The sequence below is a fragment of the Plectropomus leopardus genome, chromosome 19 (assembly GCF_008729295.1).
Source record: "Plectropomus leopardus isolate mb chromosome 19, YSFRI_Pleo_2.0, whole genome shotgun sequence".
NCBI classification, from domain to species: domain Eukaryota; kingdom Metazoa; phylum Chordata; class Actinopteri; order Perciformes; family Serranidae; genus Plectropomus; species Plectropomus leopardus.
Window position 1 is genome coordinate 16,067,960 of NC_056481.1, and position 16,870 is coordinate 16,084,829.

At 40.3% G+C, this 16,870-nt stretch overlaps 1 protein-coding gene across 4 annotated transcripts in view; it reads right to left on the reverse strand.

Moving 5' to 3' along the window:
* The window catches only part of LOC121958814 (liprin-alpha-3-like), a 37,748-nt gene that overhangs the window by 12,919 nt on the left and 7,959 nt on the right, over positions 1–16,870 (reverse strand). For 3 of the 4 annotated variants that reach the window (XM_042507949.1, XM_042507948.1, XM_042507952.1), the window contains exons 2-16: positions 14,457–15,258; positions 11,428–11,529; positions 10,799–10,963; positions 6,924–6,998; positions 6,717–6,776; positions 6,367–6,495; positions 4,182–4,274; positions 3,828–3,880; positions 2,513–2,606; positions 2,212–2,346; positions 1,334–1,417; positions 1,100–1,231; positions 948–1,010; positions 600–679; positions 33–219 (exon numbers count right to left, since the gene is read on the reverse strand). In XM_042507949.1, the coding sequence (XP_042363883.1) occupies positions 33–219; positions 600–679; positions 948–1,010; positions 1,100–1,231; positions 1,334–1,417; positions 2,212–2,346; positions 2,513–2,606; positions 3,828–3,880; positions 4,182–4,274; positions 6,367–6,495; positions 6,717–6,776; positions 6,924–6,998; positions 10,799–10,963; positions 11,428–11,529; positions 14,457–14,792 (1,788 nt within the window). In that variant the 5' untranslated portion in view covers positions 14,793–15,258. The remainder of the gene's footprint in view (positions 1–32; positions 220–599; positions 680–947; positions 1,011–1,099; positions 1,232–1,333; positions 1,418–2,211; positions 2,347–2,512; positions 2,607–3,827; positions 3,881–4,181; positions 4,275–6,366; positions 6,496–6,716; positions 6,777–6,923; positions 6,999–10,798; positions 10,964–11,427; positions 11,530–14,456; positions 15,259–16,870) is intronic. The other variant, XM_042507950.1, reaches the window with a different exon arrangement.

The window sequence follows — 16,870 nt, forward strand, 5'->3', positions numbered from 1 at the left end:
TCATCATCATTACTTCAGTGTGAGATCAACACCTTGTTACTATCATCTCTAGTACCCCCCCACCGGCCACGGTGTGTCCGCCTGACCACCACCCCACCGGAGGAGTTGCCGTAGCCGGATGGGAGCGAGCCTCCACCCTGGGGGTACCGCAGCTCCGAGGCGCTCCCTGGAAGAGATCTTCGAAAAAGTGTGGAGGGAAGTGAGCTCACGCTGCCCGCCCTATGGTGAGATCCAGAATTCATTTGTTATTTTAGTGCTTGAAGATGAAAATGTTTTCATTTCCTGGGTGAAAAACATGATGTTATCACACAGACAGGTTTTCCTGGAAATATAAAGGCTTTAAAAATACTGCATATATATGTGATTTGCATACTGGTGGGCCAGAACATCACCCTCTGGGTACAGTATAAATAATTACTCTTTAAAATAGATTTCAGTGGACGTACATTACAACTGAATGAGAGTAAACAAAAAATAAGTGCCCAGAAAAGGCTGTGTACATATAGTATCCCATGGGACACTTTGTTTTTATTTGGACATTTACAAAATGTAGGACATATTGTATAAATACATTCCCATAAAGGTTCATTGTGACTAACCTGGAATAAGAGGAGCCAGGCCTGCCTCTCAGCTGATCCAGCTCCAGTTGGATTCGCTCCAGCTCAGCAAGGAGTTGTTCCTAAAGCACAGAGGAAACAAGACTATAACTTGCTATTTTTTCCACAAGGAAAACAAATATTTTCTTTTTAACATCACGTCTCTTGTTTGCAGGGATAGGTGAAATTCTTGAGACCTGGGAAATGTTTGATATTAAAGAATTAAAGGTCAACATCCTGAGCAATATGTGTAAATAAGAACATTCAACAAAGACAGGGCTGTTAAAAGCTGGACTGTGCACACAAACCGGGACAATAAATTCATAACATAACACAACAAAAGGTGAATACCTTATTAGCTAGAAGATCATCCTGGATTTTCTTCATATTGGAAAGTTCCTCTGACAGAGCATTCTATAGCAGAGCAGAAAAATTAATATACACTTTCTTATTTCCATTACATCATAACAGCGTTCTGCACCACGTATTAGTCTTCTTGTTACCTTTTCCTCCAGTGCTGCCATCCTCTCTTTGAGGTGGAGCTGCAGTCTTTCATTGGACTCAGACAGAAGCTTGTCCACTGTATCTGAGAGCCGTTTGTTGTGTTCATCATTCATCTTCTCCCTCTGCCTTGCCTTAAATGAAAGAGCCATAAGAGAGGTGTTTAAAAAAATTGGAGAACAAACTTTACTTTTGTTTCAAAGGGTAAATGTAGCCAAGTAAAAAAAAGCCTTTACCCTCTGTAACTCCTGATTCTTTTCCTCCAGTTGAGCTTCCATTTGCCGTAGCCGCTCCTCAAAGTTTCCATGGCGCTCCTCTGCCTGAATTTGACAATAAATAAATAAATTCCTGATATCCCTACAAACCTGTGTCTGAGGCATGCATGGATTAAAAATAGATCCACATAAAAGTATTCAGATTCTTGTTCAAAATAAGAAATGACTATCTAATTATTTAATATATTTCCAATATGACAGAAGGCCAGGGGCCAGTTGCAGCAGCCCCATACACGTCTCTAGGATTTTAGGACATTTGTAGGATTTTAGGACGTTTCTCCGATTTTAGCATGTTTCGGAATTTTAAGACATTTTTAGAATATTAGGACTTTTCTAAGATTATGGGACACTGCTAGGATTTTGGGATGTTTCTCGGATTTCAGGAAACTTCTTGGATTTTAGGACATTTCTAGAATTTTTGGATGTTTCCAGGATTTGAGGACATTTATGGAATTTTAGAACATTTCTAGGATTTTAGGACATTATGGGCTTAACTTGGACCTCTTTTATGGGGTGCCCCACTGGGACTTTGATAAACAAGTTGTATTTTAATGCTGTTTATGCACTCTGGTACTTTCTGTATACTAAACAACAAAAACAATTCCCACTGTCAATCACTTTATTTTTATTGTGAATTAAAAAATGGTTGGGGGACCACGTGGCACCCTATGTTGAGCCAGATTGGACCCGTGGGCTGTGAGTTTAGTATCACTTATATACAATGTTCAGGCGACTGGAAATTAATCCCAACCTTTGAATGTATTTATCAGCACTGAATCAAAGTGGCAGGTTGTCTGTTCAGTCCGGTTCAGTATCTGATTGCTTCTGACTCAAAGTACCTTGTTGAGAGCAGCAACCCTTTGGGCAAGCTGGGCCTCGATCTCCGGCAATGTCTCTGCCCTCTGTAGAGTCTGCTGCAGCTTCTGTTTGGCTTCATCCAGGCGTTCCTGCAGCTGTCTGTTTTTCTCTTCACTCTGCACACACAGACCAAAACACATGTTGGAGATCAGTTAAAAAAAAAATGAACCTGCACCTAATGTGATTGTAATATAATGGCATTGGCGTACCAGTCATTTACAGATATTTAAATCCCATATAAGTCCATCAAACATAGCAAGTGCAGACTATTTTATCTCTGACCTGTCTGTGCAGCGATTCCTTGCTGGCCAGCTCATTTTCCAGCTTGTCTTTGATATCATGGAGAGAAGTCGCCTCCCTCTGGGCGCTGAGGTACCTGCATTCATCAACAAGCGACCATCAAATCATTAGAGCTAACCAACAAAACATCATGTATTTGATTCTACACAAAGACATTCATTCAATAAAATACCATCAAACAGTGTCTTCTTATGGTCAAAACACATCAAATCCAGATGGAATAAGCTCTGTTTTGATAAAAAGAAAGTTACAATGTTTGTCTGAGTTGGCTACAGTTATTACTGTGTGCCAACAGTATTTAAAGGCATAATATGCAGGAATGTTTGTTACTGTTTGTATACACCCTCACCAGGGAAACTCGGTAAAGTAAAATCCAACACTACATTCACTCTCGTGATGTTTCGCTTTACTATAGTTGTGTTTTTTCTTTGCTGTGTCTCTCTGAGGCCTGCTGCTTACAATCTGGCTCCCGGTTGCTAAATTTTATAAAGCCCTGACCTCACATGAGCACAATGAGGGTTCACACCCCTTAATGTTTCACACACAGAAAATATGAAGAAAATACAGTCAGAGGGCAGAGTATCTGCAGAAAAATACACATACACTTCTAGAGCTTTATAAGTGATGATTGAGAGGGATTACTTCCACATGAGTACATTTTTTGAGGAAAATCCCAAGGATAACTCTGCAAGCAGTAGTGATTGATTTGCAGACATTTTGCCCCTCTGGCAACACAGGAGCTACCCTATAAGGCTACCCCTCTTGGTGTTGTGAGGAAGCCTGCAGACACTTTTTGTGGTAAAGATAGAAAGAAAAGAGATTTCAGAGGTTCATTGTTTACACTCAAAGTGGTTTAAATATGTTTTTTTTGGTGTACATTTTTATAGGAAAACATGTAAATGTGACAGACTCAAAGTACTAATTTTTTATTTCAACTCCTCAATAAAACGGTATAGTAAGCCTTATACACTAAAATTGTCCGTACTAACTAGGACATCGGCTTACATTCAAGCTCTCGAACAAACTGTGTACCAGGAAGTCTGCTTTTGTGGCTTTTCGCTCACAGCTGCTTTCTTAATAAGAGCGTAATGCAAATGTCATTATGTAAAACAACCTTGGGCTGTATAAATAGGTGTCAGGACACCTTTGCAACACATTTCCAGCCAACAGGTGAAACATATGGTCCCTCTGCTATGTTCATCACGGCTGATGTATGAGATTCTGTTTTCAAAAGAAAAAAAGGTGCAAGTCCTCAGTTCAAAAAACTAGAATAGATTCCACAAAAAGAAAATGTTACCTGCGTTCTAATGTTGTAATCCTTTCCTCCATGTCCTCCCTTTGGCAAAGGGCCTAGAAGAAGCAAAAATGTATCATGAAATACGATGTAGAGTTCAGGCTTTTAAACAGTTCTTACTACACATATATGTGACAACTAATGGCTAGGTAAGGATACCCAACAGTAACCCCAATAAGCAAAGATCGACCTCATAACTGTTTCATTTATGTTACTTTCACTCTCGTTACCCTCCAAAATAATGCATATCAGTATGTCTCCAACATATGCCCATTGTGTTCAAATATACACTCAGAGCCCCGGGAATCGAGGGAGCTCAGGGTCTTGGCTGGGTAGAGACAGATTGGCCCTACAGACCTCTTTCACTTCCCTTTGGAGCTTCTGATTGGCCTCCTCCGACTTCGTCACCTCCCTCCTGGCGGCTGCAAGCTGTTCCTCTATTTCCCCAACCTGACGTGACACCACAAAGGGATACAAGATGACACAGATTGAACCGATGTGAGTCAGTGTTAACTGCCACAGCACCAAGTGTAAATAGACAAGACAAGTGATTCATTACAAATGTCTGACTGGTCAATGTAAGACCCTTAAACAGCGTCACTGACATAAGTGTAACATGCGCAGGGTCTGACGCATATAACACGCAATAAAAATGTGCCTCTGCTCAGTTTTATCATAAAATCCTCTGACAAAGCAGTCAACCTTTTTGTGAGTTATGCATCTTCACTTAAACACTTTTTACCCATTACGCAAGACTTTATTGGACAGCACTACATACACTGTGTCTATGAATAAATTTAAATAGCGTCTTATTCAACACCATACAGTACCATTATGGCGTTTTTAAGCAGCTGCAATAGTCTAACTGGCCACAAGAGGGAATAGAGAGATCAGTGCTGTACATTGATCTCCTCCTTATTGGGATATACCATTGGAAATACTTGTTTAATAATTTGGCTCTCCGTAAAGTGGTAAACTAAAGGAATTTATTATAAAAGCCAGTGTTCATTATATAAACTAAATTAATGGAACAAATGCACAGTACAAATGTGCACATAACTCTTGTATTTCCACACTTCTGAGGACTCCTTCTGACTTTAGTCCTCAGGGCTAACAAAACCCTAACTTTAAAGGCATAGTTCAATTTGCTGAAGTGTGGTTGGATGAGGTACTTATCCAGTTAGTGTATTACCTACAGTAGAAGGTGGCTTACACCTCCCAGTTTGGAGAGGGATGCGAGAGCACTTCCACTTGAAGTAAGTTGTACTGTTGTGGACAAGGCGAGCCAAAAAAAAAATCCATATCTGATTAATTAAACGCTAAATTTACAACATTTTCAGCGTTTTACCTTGCTATCAGTCAGCCCTTTCTGACAAGAAAACCGAACTGAAAGTGAAACTTATTAATGTTCCTTTCAAAACCAGACTACATTGACAAAAACTGTAATTTTAGCTTGCTGAACAGAGTTGCAACTCTGCCGCTGCCTCAATCAGTTCGTTTTTTAGTGTTACTGTTTGATTTTGGTGTTGTAAGGCGTTCGTTCAGATTCACCAGGGTCTCAGAATAACACAAACACACTAACCTATGGAGTTAGCAGTAGGCCAGTAACTCCCATGTTCTGCAAGGTATAATTACTTTTTTTGTCAATGAAGTCTGGTGTCTTTAAAGGGAGCATAGATGGATATAACAGCTTCAGTTCCCTGCAAAAAAGGGCTTTCTGATGGAAATGTAAAGATGCAAAAATATTCTAAACCTTGTGTATTCTTAGAGCAACATGAATTTTTTAGGGGGGGCTAATATTTGTTTTGCTGGTGCCCGTATCCAGAGCAGTACATTGCTTATTTTCCATGGCGTTAATACTGCTGGTTTTCCAAACTAGTGCCACGCTGACCGATATTTACTTTATGCAGCATACTGAATATGGATAAGTACTTCACACAACCACACTTAAAATGCGAATCATCCCTTTAATTATTCGAGTAGTTTGACATTTTGGTAAATGCTCTTATTTGATTTCTTGACAAGACTGACAAGACTGGAAATCCATATGTCCTCATAACCTCTCATGCCCAGTGTTGAACTTTTCCTTTAACAGTCAGCCCTTACTTTTCTTAATCTTAACCTTAAACTAATTGTTATTTTAACCCTTTCAAACCTGAGCAAATTGGCTTGATTTTCTACAAAATAAGGGAAAAAGATGACAAGCAATTTAGCAAAAAATGGCTTGAGAATTAGAAAGACATTTATCTGAAAATGAGCAGGCAAAAAAAAGAAAAACAAGAAAATTACCTTTACCTGTTTTAAATATATAATTAAGAAAATTATACATATAGTTTTCTGGACATTTGTCTAGTCTATTACAAAGTATGAGAGAGGCTCCAACCAGAGTAAATGCACTGTCATTAGTTTTTCATCACACTCTATCACACAGATGGATATAATACCTATATATTTACTAAACGCATTTCAGCTTAGATCTCACATTTAACCCCGTACTGACATTTAACATCGTATTGACAGATATACAGAAACATAGACTCACCTGCCGGCACATGAGGGCCAGCCTCTCCCTCAGCTGGGAGAGTTCAGCTCTCTGCCGCTCTATCTCTCCCTCTCGCTGTCTCTCCAGCTCGCTATCCTCCAGGCCAGTGGAGGGACCATTGGGTAGTCGCTAAAATGATGATGATATAGAAAATAATGAGAATGATGAAGAAAAATAACCAGTTAGAATCAATTGAAGTTGTCGTTGAAATAGATGACTTGTGGATGAGGTAAGAGATAAATCACACTGACACACCATGGTACCCATACATCTACTTTTCTACTGACTTTCTTGACGCTAACACATACACAAAAACAACTGGAACCAACATGCATAAAACCCTCCCTTACATCTTTCCCGCCGTCCACCCCTTGCTGACGTCTTTTAATTTGGTCTCTTAAAGAGATTACCTGGAAAAGGGGAGACAAAATTGGGGGGGGGGGGGGACAAAAGAGGAGACAATATGGGCAAGCAACAAAATTTTTTTTTTTAAAAAAAAAAAAAAAAAAAGCTAAGGCATCCTTGAGACACAGAAAATCTATCCTACTGGTCGTTACCTCTTGAGAAGATGCTGCAAGTTGGTCCTCTAACATGGACACCCTCTCGAGGGCCACACGGAGCCTCTCTCGTACCTGTGGGGTAAAGCAATGACTGACCATCAGGGGATTTACAAATAATAAAAACCAGCTGCATTTATAAAGCTAAAACAGATGTGCTCTCTCCCCCAAAGTAACTTCACCTTTTTGACCTTCCTGATAAGAGAGACCAAGAAGAAGCTACAAGGTGATAGAGCCAGTCAAACAGTTCATGAGAGGTCAAAACACTCACATCCCTACACAATTTCTTGACAAAAGATTAAGATAATCTTGATGAGAAAATCTGTAAGGCTGTATTCACATGTACCTCTGTTTCTCACACTTCTAGGAATGCTCTAAAATACCAACTTCTTGAGTCAGACTGAACTATAATTTATCAACTAACTCCTACTTACAGTAAAGTATAAGCGGAGCCTTTTAGAGCAGCACATGATCATATGAATGCTCAGAACAGGAATAGCAAAGACATGCAAGGATTTACCATTTATGGAAGAGCAACAACTGCATCTTGTTAACTACAATTATCTTTTTCTGATAAATAACACTTCATCATAACCAATGATATATACACATATAATAAAAAACAAAACATGAACATTTTTCATACAGGACATGTCCATGTCACTATTACAGCCATCTAAGAGCCTAGCACAGGGGTGGGCAATTATTTTTCCTGGGGGGCCACATGAGAAACCCGGATTTTTAATGGGGGCCGAAGAAATTTTGTCGTGCCATAACCTCAAATTTTATCACTAGATTAAATGACAGAACACATACTGTGCACTTATTCATCATCATTTATTACAGCGAAAATCATTTCAAACAGCATCTTATTAAGGAAATTAAATGTAGGAGTCTTTAGCCTACTGTACTGACTTTTTGGGATAAAACTATATCTATTAAAATAATATGAAAAATAAGCAAAAAACTCTCAGCATGCCAAACAATAAAAACATGCACTGGAGGTCCAAAAAAAAAGGCAAAATTAAACCTGATCTACACACACAGGCACCTGTTACTTATTTGACAATTTATCAAATGTTTGTTGAACAACTCCCCTTGTACTGTCAATGTCAAAAAAATTAAATAAATAATAGTTGAGGATCATAAACTTCACCAAATACTGTTTTTAACACACAGTACATTTAAACATGTAAGAGCATAAGCTTCCATGGACACAACCCATCCTGTATTTCTGTACCAAGTGCACAGGTCATAATGACAGTCTTTTGGGTGACCGCAGTAAAATCTTTGTGTTACAAATACAATCCATGGATAGCCAACTTTCTCAGTGGGAGGAATCAAATCTGATGGGTCTTGAGTAGTACATTTAAGTCAGATGTTATTCCTGATGTTGCTATACGCAGCACAGCAGACAGATGACCATCAATGAGTGAGGATCTGCATCTTGACTTGTTGAATTTCATTACAGAGAATATCTGTTCGCATATGTATGTCGATCCAAAGAGAAGAAGCATCATCTGCGTTAGTCTCCTCAGGTGTGAGAAGCTCTCCTCTTTGGGAGAAGAGTAAAATGTCAGTCATGGCACTAATTTGAAGTGCTGTGCAAGCAGTGCATCGGACTGCAAGTCTACGAGTTCAAGCTGCACATCACTTGAGACTGTGTCCACATCACATGTAAAAGGAGGAGACTGTGGGCATTTCAGGTTCCATTGCTTTAAATATCCTGGAAAAACTCAGCAGGCAATGCCTTCAACATGGCTGCATATCTGTTGAGTTGATCAGCAGATGGAGTCTTTTCTTTCAGTGTGGGAAGGTGTGTGAGTGTGTTTCTCTCCACCTGTCGAGAGAAGCAGCAGCTTCCTTATGAAGGCCTTGACCAGGCTGTTCATGTCATGTGCAAAGAGACCCTTTTTGAATTCATGTCATTTATGAGGGCAGATATGTCAACGGCACATGCCAAATCAGTCAACCATACGAAATACATATGAAAGGATGTCCTTTCCTTTCATTTGACAAAACTCCTGAATCTCTGATTTCAGATGCCACACTCTTTTGAGCACTTTGCCCAGGCTGAGCCACCTGATGGCTGCGTGGTATCTTAGCTCAGCCTGTTCAGTCTCATGCTACTCCAAAAGTGCAACAAATTGGCTGTGATGTAATGCTCTTGCCCTGATGAAGTTCACAACTTTTGCTACAACGTCAACCACATGGTTTATTTGTAATACAGACTTGCAGAACGCCTCTTGATGAATAACATGATGGTAAAATAATAGTTTCTGCTCTGGGTTAATCTCAGTCACGTTATCCTGCATCCTCTTCAAAAGGCCAACATCTTTACCAGTTAAATTAGGTCACCCGTCACTTTTCCCACTATAGTCCTAACTTTTGCATGCATGCATTCACTTCTGCATGTAAATCCTTACCGGTTGCTGCCCCCTTCCTCGATCGCATGGAGACCGATTCCTCCATAGTTTCAAAGTCTTTGTTGATTTCTTTAACAAATACCACAAGTTGAGCTGTGTCCCGAACATCAAAACTCTCATCCAGGGCCAAGGGGAAGAAGTTGACATTTCCTGCCTTGCTTCTCATCTGTAGCTCCAGGTTACCCGCGATGTTTTCAACCCGCCTTGTCGCTGTTCGCCTCGGCAGGGACACATTTTGGAAAGACTCCGTCTTTTCCGGGCACAGTATTGCAGCAGTGTCCACCAGGCACTGATAAATTCCCCATCGATACAAGACTTGCTCCTTTGGACAATTTTGTGAGCTAAAACATTTACATTTCCTTCATTTGCAGCATGTAGCTTGTAGCTAGCTTAAAGAGTCCCTGCTGCTTTTGTAGCTTAGCTAGCAATTCTTCAGCCCTTCTCAGCTTCTCTCCTTCCGACAGCTTCCTGTATTTCTCCGCCTGCTTTGTCGACCTTACGCTTTTTAGCACTCATTTCGTGTAGCAGTTGTCTCTAAATTGTAGGTGCACGGATAAAATCCCACGCGCTAGCACGAGCTCTCGAGCCCCAGCCTGCCGGCTCAACAGGTGACGCTCCTTCTGACGTCACTGTCGTTAACGTCAAAAATGTGACCGCAAACGTGACAGGAAGAAGCACGGTCACGACAAAGAAGCGTTTCAAAATAGAGGCCGATTTAGGTTTTTTCATCTTGTTTTTTTCAAATTCACAAGTAAATTTGCTTGGCTGTCCTCCCGGCCCGCGGGCCGTGTAATGCCCTGGTCTGCCCTAGCAGGTATCTCTGCTTTTACATAAGTAAAAGTATAAATACCATGGTCTAAAGACATGCAATTACAAGTTAAAGTCCTAAATTTACAATGTTACTTCCTTAAAAGAACATAGGTATTATCTGCAAAATCTACTTTAAGTTCAAGTGAAATTACTGCTGCTGTAAGAGAATTTTAATGTTGCAGTTTGTTAATGTGGAGTGGATTTTAAATACTTTATATACTACCAGATAGATAAGTAGTATAGTACTGCATCATGTCATAGAGGCATGCTTTTTTGTAATGAGAAAAGTAACTAGCAACTATAAGTGTCAAATACATGTAGTGAAGTCCCTCCCTAAAGTAGCATTAAGTAACGGGTATGTCAGTAAATATCTGGCTCTTCAGCTGTTAAATGTTCCTTTGTGTTCACCAGTTAGCTGCTAACTAGCTTTTTGGCACTTTTTGTGGGTTTATGACCACATGTGACCCCCTTCATATAAAAGTAGTCATGAGACGTGCTCTTGATATAACAATATTGATCATAAGCATTGGATAGTAGAAAGCAAAAGTGAAGGATTTTTTAGATTTTCTTCAACATTTCACTCTTAGTAGGTTGATTCAGGCCCCAATCAATAATCTAACAGACAGCAGTTTGACCCACCTTCTCATCCAGAGCCTTGTGGTGCTCAAACAGAGACTTGAGGGCTTTGAGGACTTCCACCTCACTGGAGACCCCCGCCGGGGACTGGGCTTGTCTTTTCACCACTGTCATCCTCAGACTGCGCTCATGGCGAGACACCAGACACTCCAGGTGTTCCAGCAACAACTACAGGAGTGAGTGGGATGTAAACGCAGGAGATGGGGAAGTGGAAGGAGAATGCAAAGAGGTGACAAGACAGAGGTATGAAAGAAAGTTTGAAGGACAGGGACGCATCGGATGAGGAGGGAAAGAGAATAAGAGAGAGGGAAAGAGACAGGTAAGGCTCAGAGAAGATACAGAGGAGTGAAGGGTTTCAAAAGTGTCAATGAGATGAAATTGGGTGTAGAGAAGAGCGCCGGGTAGCAGAAAGGGACAAGGAGTGAGTGGGAGAGATAAGGAAAGCAGATATGGACACAAAAAAGGAGTCACGAAGAGAAAATGTGGAGGAGAAAGAGGAAGAGAAGGAGGAAAAAAAACAACACCCAGAAGCAAATGAAACAGTGTCACACCCACACAACCACAATGGGTGAGGAAGATAACACAGAGGCTGTTACAGTGCTAATAAGCAAAATGGCCGCTAAACATCTTACACGTGTGTTGTTTCTCTCCGCCTTGAGCTCAGCAATCTCCTCCTCCCTCTCCAGAAGCTGCTCCCGGCAAACGTTCAGCTCTTTAGTCAACACAGCAAACTCCTGTGGAACACACAAGCTGCGTTCAGGGGCAAAGAAAACAAACTGTTTAAATGTATGGTTTTAATGGTTCAATGTAAATGCTCTCTGCTCTGCCGCTTGAGCTGCAATGAGAGTTTAAAGGGACAAATAATAACTCAGGCCGGATAAATCTGGTGACTCTGAAAATTAAATGGAGTTGGCTGCGCTCAGCACATATGAATGCACTAAAAATATACATAACGGAAACCCTCCAGAAACACACTGTGTGGAACACCTGAGACCGGGAATGCAGGGAGATGTATGTGATGTAAACCTACACAACAATCATGTAAATCACTGACACAGTTTTCACCACCACTCTCTCTCGCTCGTCCTCCTCTGTGAACTTGCATTCATGGATGGATTACATCACACTGTTACACAATGGCTCTGCACTGGAATGCACAGGAGAGACCCCCCAAAAACACAGCATCGATATGCCATTCACAACACCGCTGGGAATACATTTGCAACTCCTGCATAACACTTAAAACAGAGTGCAAATAGCAGAGTGTGTCTTTCATGATTTTCTTAAAGAAATGGTAAGCGATTTCTTCGTGTTGCCATAAAACACCACCGAAGCCTTCAAGCTTAGAGCCATCTGCTGTTTAGGAGAATGACAATGACGTGCTGACGTTTATAGTCAGGATTACCTGCTTTGTGATTCAAGAACATTTGAAAGTAGACACATGAAATTGGTTTGTGTTTGCGTGGAAGAGGGAGGAGAGAAAGAGCCAGAGAGAGTTCTATACAGATGGTGACACAGTGGGTCCATTGGCTCTTGGCCTTGTGGGATTGTTTCTTGTTTGGATAGGGGTCAGCTTCTCAGTCGGCTTCCCTTGTCCCCTTATTGTTTCGTTTTTATTTCATCCCACTCGATCTCTATTAGGCCTCCATTCATTTAAATGAATTTGCAGCCTTACTCTATCATGCACAATAAAACTGAGTCATTGAAACAGGAAATATAATTTTGAAGTGCTTTGTACAGCCATGTTAGCTGCAAATTGATAACAGCTTTACACAAAATATCATTATTCAAATGCAATTTAGTGATGTAGTCCTTTAACGTGGAAATAGACTTTTTCTTTTTGTTTTAACTTATTTTTGTGAAGTACACGTGGATTGCACCATGTAATGGCCATAGAATAATGACACCATCAGCGTACAGACTGGCTCCCTATAAGCCTCGATTTCACTATGGAATTCGGTCTGCCACCAGGTAACAACCTCGCAGGAAAATGAGGGCTCGATTTGTAGTTTACAGGAAGTGCATCAACCATTGCAACCAAAACAGGAAAAGGATAACACTTACGTTTTCCCTGGTAGCTATTAGCAATTATACCTGTTGTAATTTCTTAAAGCCTACACTGATAGCTTAAAATTACTTATTGGATCAACAGCCCCAAAATACAAAGATATTTAGTTTACTATCAAATAAGTAAAAGAAAAAAATCCTCACAACTGAGAAGCTAAGGCAGCAATGTGAGGCATTTTGCTTTAAAAATGACTTAAACTATGAATCAATTATAAAAGATAGTTTCTATTTTTCTGTCGAATTGTTTTACCTCTAAAGGTGATAATGAAATGTTTGTTTTGGTGTTGTTTTGTCACTGTCTTGTCATGTGTGCAAAACATTTAAAAAGAAATAGGAGAGTGATATACTAAATTGTGTCATTCCAGAATTGTTTTTTTATCCACTTCTCGCAGCATGCAGAGTTTCTTCCCAGCCTACTGTCTTGTACATTAATTCATAGTGAAAATTGTCATTGTGTAACAATTCAAAGTTTGCATTTTTAATTGTATAAAACTTATAGAGTGTACCTTTTGTATAAAGTGAGTCTTTTGTTTACTAACGCTCTTTTAACTGCCTTTTTTTGTATTATTCTTACAAGCCAACTTAAGAGATACACAGACAAAAAATCCAATGTCCCTGTACTGTCCTCCACCTGTGCAAATGGCAATACATGAAGCTAATATAAGTAAATCTTATCTAAGCAAAAAACATGGAGAAATATTATGTGTTGACAACAAAAAGAGTAGCCCTGCTGTCTAAATATTCTCAATGTTCACCGCAAGTTTGAAAAGCTCTATTCACTTTTGGAAAAAAAAATCTTTCTGACTTGAAATGATGACATGATGACCAAAATCTCTTGATATTAGATTAATACAGGAATTCATCACAAACATGCGCAGAAGGGATCTGATTAAATTAGTTACATTGTCCTGTCACATTTAACACATTTTAGAATCTGGAGAAACATACATTGCGTTGACAAGACAGTGACAAACTGTAAACATAATAAACGGTAAAAGAAGAAATAAGCTTCTCATGTTATAAAATCTTCAAATTCCAGTTGTTATTAATGAGCAGTTTCACCCCGTAAACTAAAGATAACTCATAGAAAAGCAAGTATTCATTTAAATAAAGCTGTATCCATTAACATATTAGCTTCCAGCATCATTAATCGTCCACTAACAACATGGTCAACAAACATAATAAAACCTGATTAGACAATAAGAGGAAAATTGCGGATGCAACTTAGACTTAACAGCCAGACGATGATGGGAACATAAACCCTCTGCATTAGTAAGAACAACATTAGTGAGGAAAACTCTGAAGATGCAGAGGGGGAAGTATTTAACATCCACTCTCTCTGCATGAACTGTCACTGCAAAGGCTTACTATCTCATGAGCTCGCTTCACGGTGACACACACTTAGAAAAATGCAGTAACTAGACACTGATAGCACAGAGGATAAACAATGTTACCTCACAAAGAGTGCTCAACTTAGCACACTTCTATCAGCTGAAACACAGACTTTCACTCCCAAACTGGCTGATTCCTCCATACACAGACATACATAGATACATACATACATACATTCCTCCACATTTACACACAGCTGTACCTGTGGCAGAGCGATGGATAGCTGCCTCTGAAGTGACTCCTTTTCGTGGCCGAGCTCGCGGAGGCGGAGCTGAGCTGTGCCCAGGCTTTCCTGTGTCTCCCTCAGGTTCTCCAGCAGCCTCTCCCTCTCAGTCAGCATGTTGACCATTAACGACTCCAGGTTTCCCGTGCTGCCTCCTTCATCTCCTCCGCCTCTGGCCTCTCTCCCACTGAAGCCTCCTCCTCCCATTGCACCTCCGGGGCCTCCAACTCCTGCCCCGGCAGGTGAGGAAGGGCCCCCACCAGTCCCACTCCGCCCATCCTCAGAAATGGTGGGCATCACCTCGCACATCATCATGAGACCGTGGCGTGCGTGTCGAAGTTAGTAAAGAAAACTAAACGAGGGATTGTGCGTGCAAAATGTGTGTCTTCGTGCCTTGGGTTTTTATGAGCTCGTACTAAAAGTTTGATGTACAAAATATAAATCTTTACATCTTCAGTTTTCCAAAAATATCATTCCTTTGGTCTGCATATCTGTTTATTGCCTTTATGTTTTGTTTTTTTTTCTCCAGCACCCTGTTAGTTTTTGCTCACTTGTCTTTCCTCACAAAGTTTCAACCTGCATGTTATATGATCAGAATGCTTATGTGTTGCTGTGTTATGCAAGAGGAAGGAGTATCTACTGGGAAGCCGTTCTGTGGGTGGCTGGGATCGGCGGTGGGTGAGGAAGGGAAGGGGTTATGGGGAAGGAGGGGATAAAAGAGGGCCGATGCTCCTAAATTGTGTCCACGAGGCAGAGCTCCTCACAGCACCAGGAGTGAGAGCTGAAAAAGAGAGCAGGCATTGCATTAGATCCCCCTCAATAAACTTCACTGTGCATGGAAAGGACAGTGTAAGAGTGAGCTGGTACTTTGAGACAAATGCGAGTCTATGGAAAATGTGACTAATGCCAAGTGATGGTTTTGAATTATCATTTCTGACTAAATTAAGAATATGTTGACTTAGACTGCATAATAATGTGATGACAACACCAGTGAATAATGAATTCTGGATCTTTCCTTATGCATCAATTATGAGCATTTAGAATCTCAGGTTACAATAAATGAAATGAATAATGCTTTTGAGTAGCATACACTCTGAGTCATGTAACTTAAAATATGTTTTAAGGAGACATAAATGAAACAATTACTGTTCAGCTCAAATGCTTCATGGAATGCTGTGTTAAAGGAACTGTTTGGCATTTCGGGAAATACACATCACTTTTTCGCTGAGGGTTACTCTAGAAGATTGATACCACTCTCATGTCTGTCGGTTAAATATACCACCTTGGAAAAAACTGGATGAGCCCCGCAGAACCTGTTGGGGTTTTTTTCGTTTTTTTTTTATACCCATGGTAACAGGTTTGAGCAGCCACACTGCCTGCGTGAGCTGCGCTGCTCAGGCACATCTCAGGTGCTGCTCAGCTGCGGCACATCTAGAAAAATGGAGGCTTGCAGATTTTTTCCGCGTGACAGGCATGATTTTCAGAAAAACACAGACAGTGAAAATGGTCTTTTGATAATTATATTGACTCTATACCACCTTTCACTACAGTTTCAGTGTCTATGTCTATCACAGACATGAGGAAATACAAATATATCTGCTTTACTCAATATTTCCTGTTTCTGTTTCAAAATGAAAGCCCTCTGACAATGCTTCTATTCACAGAATTCCTCCACTTTTTAACATAAAGCCTTTTAATTTGAAATATTTGTAGGACTGTGTTGGCGACAATGCAGTAGCCTGCAGGGCTTCATAAATGAATGGAGTTTGTGCTTTTAGTTGTGGAAATACAGTAGGTACAGCAGGCAGTTCTGCTGCAGTGCCGCAGAAACAATGCTGCTAGTGTGAACACCACAAGCATGCATGCCACAGAAGTTCAGCAAGGTTGCGTCACTGTGCTCATGCATGCATTGTGTTTCAGGCATAAGGCCGTGGCCAACAGCGGGTTAGCTTAGCTTGGCACAAAGACTGAAAACAGAAGAAACAGCAAACTTAGCTCTGTCTAAAGGTAACAAAATTTGCCTACCATCACTGCTACATTTCACTAATTAAAATGTTAAGTTATTGTTCAATCTTTAAAAAAGCAGAAGTGTAAAGTAACAAGTTCAAAGTCTCAATCTCAAAGTGATGACTAGAATTTAGGCACTAAATCCCATAAAAATAAAACCTCTAGCTTTTTCACTTGTCTTTGTTCATTTAACAGATTGACCCTGCAAAATAATCATTGATGTCAGTTACTCAACACATGTTGAATTCATGAAGGCAACTTTATTTTCCCTCCATGCCTCCATGGTCAAGTAAAAGGGGTCAACGGTTAACACAGCAAAACAATATCAAAACATTCATTTATGAATTTTTACACAACTCCTGCAATAAAATGCAAGTGGCATTTAC